Below are 8,352 nucleotides of genomic sequence, written 5' to 3' on the forward strand. Positions count from 1 at the left end.
CTGTGGTTTATAACTGACAACTGTAACGTTGGCGAGATTTTAACACCTTCTAGGAAGACACCTCTCTTGCATAGAGAAAATTATGTGGTTAACACACACACACACACATACACACACACACACACACACACACACACAGGCGCCCACACAGTTCACACAGGTGTGATGGGAAGAGGTTTATATTGTAATGTGGTGTGACTCTAACCCCTGCCTCTCTCCCTAGGAGACCCCAGACATCACCTGAACCTTGACTTCCACGACCCCTACCACTTGACCCCTGACCTCCACGACCCCTACCACCTGAACCCAGGCAGGCTGCAGCAGATGAGTCCTCCACTGGGCTGGTGAGACGCGCGCACACACACACACCCACGCGCGCATGCAGACACACACACACACACACACACACACACACACACAGACAGGTATGTCCCATCTCCTCTCTCTCTCTCTCTCTCTCCCCCTCTCTCTCTCTCTCTCTCTCTCTCTCAGGTTTTATGCCCCCACCGTCTCCACCCCTCAGATCAACGCCCACATCAAGCCACACCCCTATCACCACGGTGATGCCACGAAGAGGTGAGCCTTCTCCTCCTTTCTTTTCTCTCTCTCCTCTCTCTCTCTCACCTCTGACCTCTGGGATCCTAAAGAATCTGACCCCTCCCCAGCAGACTGCAGAAGGACCTCCAGCCCCCCCGGCCTCCGTCGGACGCCCCCGGGAGGATCCACGTTAAGAAGCCGATGAACGCCTTCATGCTGTACATGAGGGAGATGAGGCCCAACGTGGTGCAAGAGTCCATGCTCCGAGAGAGCTCGGCCATCAACCGCGTCCTGGGGAGGAGGGTGGGCGGAGCTTCCTTCACCAGCATGTCCTCTACTGCTCAACTCTACTACTTATTACTAGAGACGACGCTTTTTTACTACAATCAACTCTTATTGACATATGTTGCTGTATTTTGGCTGGACTTTAATTTCCCGCCAGATATGTAATGGTGTTACCTCTCCCTCTCTCTCTCCATCTCTCTCCATCTCTCTCCCCCTCTCTCTCTCTCCATCTCTCTCACGCACTCTCTCTCTCCCTCTCTCTCTCTCCATCTCTCTCATGCACTGTCTCCCTCTCCCTCCCTCTCTCCCTCTCTCTCCATCTCTCTCACACTCTCTCTCCCTCTCCCTCCCTCTCTCCCTCAATCTTTCTCTCTCTCTCTCTCTCCCACCCTCTCCCTCCCTCTCTCTCTCTCCCACCCTCTCCCTCCCTCTCTCTCTCTCCCACCCTCTCCCTCCCTCTCTCTCTCTCCCACCCTCTCCCTCCCTCTCTCTCTCTCCCTCCCTCTCTCTCTCTCCCTCCCTCTCTCTCTCTCCCTCCCTCTCCCTCCCTCTCTCTCTCACCCTCCATCTCTGTCACCCCCTCTCTCTCTCCCCCCCCCTCTCTCTCTCTCCCCCCTCTCTCTCCCTCTCTCTCACCCTCTCTCTCTCTCTCTCCCCCCCTCTCTCTCTCTAGTGGCACAGTCTATCCAGAGAGGAGCAGTCTAAATACTATGACTTGGCTCTTAAGGAACGTCAGTTACACATGCAGCTGTACCCTGGCTGGTCTGCGCGGGACAACTATGTACGTGTGTGTGTGTGTGTGTGTGTGTGTGTGCGCGCGTGTGTGTGTGTGCGCGTGTGTGTGTGTGTGTGTGTGTGTTTATGAACTCTCCTCTGTGTTTCAGGGGAAGAGGAAGAAGAGAAGTAAGAAGATTCAGGAACCATGTAAATACCCTAACCTTCCTCCTCTCCTTCCTCTTCCTCACCTTCCTCTCCTCACCGTGTTGGGGGGGTGTTGAGGGTGTTGGGGGTCAGAGGGAGAGGGGGTTATTGAGGGTGTTGAGGGTCAGAGGGGTGTTGAGGGTGTTGGGGGGTGTTGAGGGTGTTGAGGGTCAGAGGGGTGTTGAGGGTGTTGGGGGGGTGTTGAGGGTCAGAGGGGTGTTGAGGGTGTTGGGGGGTGTTGAGGGTCAGAGGGGTGTTGGGGGTGTTGAGGGTCAGAGGGGTGTTGAGGGTGTTGGGGGGGTGTTGAGGGTGTTGGGGGGGTGTTGAGGGTGTTGGGGGTCAGAGGGAGAGGGGGTTATTGAGGGTGTTGAGGGTGTTGGGGGTGTTGAGGGTGTTGGGGGGGTGTTGAGGTCAGACTGTGGGGCTGCTGGTCTCTGACCCCTCATGTCTTCTGGTTTCTGTCTACCTCTGCAGAGATGGAGCCTGGACCAGACAGAGTGGACCGCACACACACACACACACTCACACACAGACACACTCACAGACACACACACAGACACACTCATTTGCACGTTATAAACTCACTGTAACCCATGGTTAGAAAAACACATCACCGTTCACACACAATCACTGCTGGTTTGTCTGCTAGTCGTTCTTTAGCCGCCTCCCACTCCAACACCTGCACAGTTAGAGATCTGGGAGTTCACACTGTTGCTTATTCATGCACTGTAACACACACACACTCTCACACACACACACACACACTGTCTCAGTAGCAGGGAGGAGACCCACCACAGGAAGCTGTTCTCAGAGCTATCGACCAATGAGGGAGCAGCTTTTTCCTTCCTGGCCTCTCGTGTGATTTTAGACTTTATGTGATCGGATGATTTTTTTTATCTGCTAATTTGCATATTAGAAACATGTTTTAATAGTGCACCAGCTTTGAGTTTTAGATTTAGGAAGTTGGTGTTAGTTTAATTTAGACACTTCAGAGGATAATCTCTCCAACAGGAGTCTGGTCTGTTAATCCCATCTGGGTGAGAGGCTGTAAAAAGGGTTTTTCTCAGGGTTCGTTTGTGATATTTAAGGTATGAAATGACTGCGGGGCTTTATAGACTGGGTTTATTCACTGTTGTGTGGTTTTATTGACCAAAATAAAAGTTTTAATCTGATGTGATTCTGTGTGTTCTGCTCTTGTGGGGTGAGTTCAGTCTGGAAACGGGTGTGTGAGGTGAGTTCAGTCTGGAAACGGGTGTGTGGGGTGAGTTCAGTCTGGAAACGGGTGTGTGAGGTGAGTTCAGTCTGGAAACGGGTGTGTGGGGTGAGTTCAGTCTGGAAACGGGTGAGTTCAGTCTGGAAATGGGATGAGTTCATTGTCAAAACATGTTTTGCAATGTTTGGGTTTTGAACACACCCGTCTTTCTCCTAGCTACCAGCAGATGGCTCCACCACACGCCAGTCTCAGCTCAGTAAAAATACCGGGTTTATTATCAAAACAATTATTCAAGACAACGGTTGACAAAATACACCTTAAACAAAACAAACAAAATACATACAAACATGAACAGTTCAGTAACGGCGAAACTTCCACAGATGGTTGAAAATAGCTTTGGGGTCGTTGTCATAGAAACGCCCCCCAGCACGGCTGTAGAACATTCCCATCATCCCCGGCGCCACGGCTGCTCTCCCCGGGCCAGGGTTGGCTAGCGCTCCCACGTACAACCAATTACGATTGGTTGACATTGGAGGGAGAAAGTAGCAAGACAGTTTTCTATTGGTCCAATGGTTGAGGGGAAGGAATAAGACTGTTCTCTATTGGTTGTAGGCAGTCCGACACATGGCCCTCCTATCTGAGAGGACAACGCTCGACCGCCTCAGACCAGTCTCTCTCTGTTCCTCCACTCTCTCTCCAGAGAAGGGAGATACCCGTCATACCCCTCCTCTCCTCCTCACTCCTCTCTCTCCAGAGAAGGGAGAGATACCCGTCACACCCCTCCTCTCCTCCTCGCTCCTCTCTCTCCAGAGAAGGGAGAGATACCCGTCACACCCCTCCTCTCCTCCTCACTCCTCTCTCTCCAGAGAAGGGAGAGATAACGGTCACACCCCTCCTCTCCTCCTCACTCCTCTCTCTCCAGAGAAGGGAGAGATACCCGTCATACCCCTCCTCTCCTCCTCACTCCTCTCTCTCCAGAGAAGGGAGAGATACCGTCACACCCCTCCTCTCCTCCTCACTCCTCTCTCTCCAGAGAAGGGAGAGATAACGGTCACACCCCTCCTCTCCTCACTCCTCTCTCCCGCTCTGCACCATGGAGTAGCGTTCGCAGGGGGTGCGGGAGCAGCAGGAGGACGGGGAGATGGGCCAGGAGAACACGCACGGAACCCTGGTGTGGACGTTCTGTTCCAGGAAGTTAAACACGGGGTTCCACCAGGTCCTAGAGAGGTAGTTGTTAGGAGTCCCTCGCAGAGCCTGAGGAGAAAGAGGTTAGGAAAGGTTAGATAGAGGTTAGGAAAGGTTAGATAGAGGTTAGGAAAGGTTAGATAGAGGTTAGGAAAGGTTAGATAGAGGTTAGGAAAGGTTAGATAGAGGTTAGGAAAGGTTAGATAGAGGTTAGGAAAGGTTAGATAGAGGTTAGGGAAGGTTAGATAGAGGTTAGGAAAGGTTAGATAGAGGTTAGGAAAGGTTAGATAGAGGTTAGGAAAGGTTAGATAGAGGTTAGGAAAGGTTAGATAGAGGTTAGGAAAGGTTAGATAAAGTTTGGAAAGGTTAGATAGAGGTTAGGAAAAGATCGTAGGAAAAGGTTAGATAGACGTTATTAAAAGTTAGATAGAGGTTAGGAAAAGAGGTTAGGAAAGATTAGAGGGTGGAAATGAGGTAAGGAAAGGGTTAGAGAGTGGATATTTTGAAAGGGTATGATAGAGAGTGGATATTTTGAAAGGGTTTGATAGAGAGTGGATATTTTGAAAGGGTTAGAGAGTGGATGTTTTGAAAGGGTTTGATAGAGAGTGGATGTTTTGAAAGGGTTTGATAGAGAGTGGATATTTTGAAAGGGTTTGATAGAGAGTGGATATTTAGTTTGAAGAAAGCTTGAAAGTTTCTCCGGCACAGTTCTGTGTAACGGGCAGCAGAGGGCAGTGTGGTACGGGCATACTGGTACTGAAGAGTGAAGTGTGTGTGTGTGTGTGTGTGTGTGTGTACCTGTGAATTGGCCATAGTGTGGTACCACCAGAAGAGCCTGGAGGTGATGAAGTAGGCGATGACCACGTCGATGCTGTAGTGCTCGTGGCCAATCAGGATGCAGACCACTCCCCCGGCGCTTAGCAACCAGCAGATCCACTGATACCACCAGAGAGAGGGGGGGGAGTCTGAGAGGAACAGGAAGCACCAACGCTAACGTCAACGCTCATAACCTGCTCAACACGGTGTGTGTGTGTGTGTGTGTGTGTGTGTGCGTGTGTGCGTGTGTGTGTGTGTGTGTGTGTGCGTGTCAAGTCAGGTGTATTTGTATAGCATATATTCATAAAATTAAATACAATTCAAAGTGCTTTACACAATAATGAAAAGAAAATAATTTGACAATACATAATTCAAAACAGTTTTGAACCAAAAAAAGACTATAAATAATATTCAAAAATATGTAAATATATATAGCCTACAGTGCTGAACATGAATGTTTTTAGAGTTTGGGAGATTCTATCATCTTGAATGTGTTCCAGCTGTGGGCAGCCAATAGAAGGCCTCTCCCTCCATGTTGGAATGTTTAATAAGCGTCACATGACCTCAGGGTTCAGATTGTGAGGGTTCAGATTGTGAGGGTTCAGATTGTGAGGGTTCAGATTGTGAGGGTTCAGATTGTGGGAGTTCAGATTGTGGGGGTTCAGATTGTGAGGGTTCAGATTGTGGGGGTTCAGATTGTGAGGGTTCAGATTGTGGGGGTTCAGATTGTGGGGGTTCAGATTGTGGGGGTTCAGATTGTGAGGGTTCAGATTGTGGGGGTTCAGATTGTGAGGGTTCAGATTGTGAGGGTTCAGATTGTGAGGGTTCAGATTGTGAGGGTTCAGATTGTGAGGGTTCAGATTGTGAGGGTTCAGATCCACTCACACTCCTTGATGAAGAGGTAGGCCAGCGTGAGCATGACGGTGTGACCGCTGTACAGGAAGTCTCCACACAGGAGGTGTTGGCCGGTGATGGACAGACCGCCCCCGGACATCAGGCCCAGGATCCGACGCACCTTCGCCTCAGAGTCACCGTCCAGCTGGGGGGGGGGGGGCGGGGGGGTTAGCTCACTATTAGACAAGTGTTATGAGAGAGTCTGAGTCTGTGTGTGTGTGTGTGTGCGTGCATGTGTGTGCGTGTGTGTACTGTATGAGAAAGTGCTTGTGTGTGTGTGTGCTTGTGTGTGTGAGTGTGTGTGTGTGTGTGTGCGTGCGTGTGTGTGTGTGTGTGTGTGTGCGTGCGTGTGCTCACCTTAGGGGCACAGTTCATGTGCTTGCTGGGTACAGGCAGGGTGGTGATGTACATGGTGACACAGCGGTACATGTACAGAGTCCCAATGAGGAAGAAACACCGCCGGCCAATGATAGACCTGGGGGAGGAGTCAGAAGTTACAGATACACCTGGGGGAGGAGTCAGAAGTTACAGATACACCTGGGGGAGGAGTCAGAAGTTACAGATAGACCTGGGGGAGGAGTCAGGGGGAGGAGTCAGAAGTTACAGATAGACCTGGGGGAGGAGTCAGAAGCTACAGATAGACCTATGGTAGTATTCCTGCAGTATTTCTGTAGTACTAGGGTAGTATTGCAGTAGTACTAGGGTAGTATTGCAGTAGTACTAGGGTAGTATTGCTGTAGTACTAGGGTAGTATTGCTGTAGTACTAGGGTAGTATTGCAGTAGTACTAGGGTAGTATTCCTGCAGTATTGCTGTAGTACTAGGGTAGTATTCCTGCAGTATTGCTGTAGTACTAGGGTAGATAGATTTTGCACAAATGTAAAAGCAGCAGAACTAAAACCCTCTTTCCCCGGCGTGTTCAGGTAGACAAGCTGGTTTTATCTATTGAGGTGTATCAGTGTGATGGCTGGGGTGTGAGGGCGTGTTTATCCAGTGATGGCTGGGGTGTGAGGGCGTGTTTATCCAGTGATGGCTGGGGTGTGAGGGCGTGTTTATCAGTGATGGCTGGGGTGTGAGGGCGTGTTTATCAGTGTGATGGCTGAGGTGTGAGGGCGTGTTTATCAGTGTGATGGCTGGGGTGTGAGGGCGTGTTTATCAGTGATGGCTGGGGTGTGAGGGCGTGTTTATCAGTGTGATGGCTGGGGTGTGAGGGTGTGTTTATCAGTGTGATGGCTGGGGTGTGAGGGCGTGTTCATCCAGGGATGGCTGGGGTGTGAGGGCGTGTTCACCCAGTGATGGCTGGGGTGTGAGGGCGTGTTCACCCAGTGATGGCTGGGGTGTGAGGGCGTGTTTATCAGTGTGATGGCTGGGGTGTGAGGGCGTGTTCCTCCAGGGATGGCTGGGGTGTGAGGGCGTGTTCATCCAGTGATGGCTGGTGTGTGAGGGTGTGTTCATCCAGGATGTGAAGCGAGATGTGTAACTGTAGCCGAGTGGCGTGGGCGCCGGCAGACAGGACGCGTTCTGCTGATGTTATTATGTCAACTCAGACAGACGTTCCTGTTTGTCCCTGAGCTGCAGATATGTAATGACAGCAATAAGCCACTGGAGGTCGTGCTTCACTGTGGTTATTAACACGGCTGTGGTTCCTACGCCACTCCACTTCCTGTCTGCGGACGCGCCACAATCACCACAGTAAAGCACGACCTCGAGTGGCTTATTGCTTAAATAAGTAAATAAATAATATATAAAAGTCGCTTTGGATGAAAGCGTGGGTGTGGATGAGTGACGCGGCGCAGTAGATCTCACTTGTGTTTGAGGAACAGCCATTGGATGAACCACAGGCCCATCAGGATGAGTCCGTTCACCTCCGTCACCGTGAACGCCCACGGAACGCGCTCCACGTAGTCAAAGAACTTGTCGGGCAGCGGCGGGCTGACCGACTTGTCCGGGACCCTCTCGTGCACCACGGTGATGATGACGGTGGTCAGGACGAGGTTGAACAGCGCGTACACGAAGGCCACGCCCGTTTTCCACCACTCGCGCGGCAGCTGGTTGCCCCGCCCCTCGGGCACGGAGATCCTGACGTAGTCGCGGTGTCTCTTCAGGCCGCTGTGGAGCGAGCGCATCAGACGGCTGGACGCCCGGCTGCCGTGGCAACGCTTCCCGCCGTGGTCGGCCGCGGGGGCGGGGCTCTTGGCTGCGCGCGGGGGAGGGGGAGGGGGGTTCTCCATCGTCACCGAGACCTCCAGGTGAACGTTCTCGCTGTCCTGGTCGTCGGCCATCAACTCTGAGGCCGCCATAGTCTCTCTCTCTCTCTCTCTCTCTCTCTCTCTCTCACTCCCAAGTCACCAACCGGGGCCTCCAAGCTTGTCTGCCAATCAGGGACTTGATAAAGTATCCCTTGACCAATCAGGCTTCAGCAGAGTGTGTTGATCAACCAGGCTTCAGACCTGCAAACACACACACACACACACACACACACACACACACGTGTTAAAAGCA

General features: G+C 51.6%; 1 protein-coding gene across 1 annotated transcript; it reads right to left on the minus strand.

Annotated features, from left to right (window-relative positions):
- Positions 1–4,024: 4,024 nt before the first annotated feature.
- Positions 4,025–8,150, minus strand: LOC311329199 (phosphatidylcholine:ceramide cholinephosphotransferase 2-like; the record flags this gene model as incomplete). The annotated part of the gene is made up of 5 exons (XM_084463075.1): positions 4,025–4,210; positions 4,940–5,106; positions 5,843–5,996; positions 6,209–6,326; positions 7,657–8,150. 5 exons carry the CDS (start codon positions 8,148–8,150, stop codon positions 4,025–4,027), a joined length of 1,119 nt encoding a protein of 372 aa, XP_084319201.1.
- Between the last annotated feature and the right edge of the window lie 202 nt (positions 8,151–8,352).

This window comes from Borostomias antarcticus (genome assembly GCF_949987555.1).
Source record: "Borostomias antarcticus genome assembly, contig: scaffold_1020, whole genome shotgun sequence".
Lineage (NCBI taxonomy): Eukaryota > Metazoa > Chordata > Actinopteri > Stomiiformes > Stomiidae > Borostomias > Borostomias antarcticus.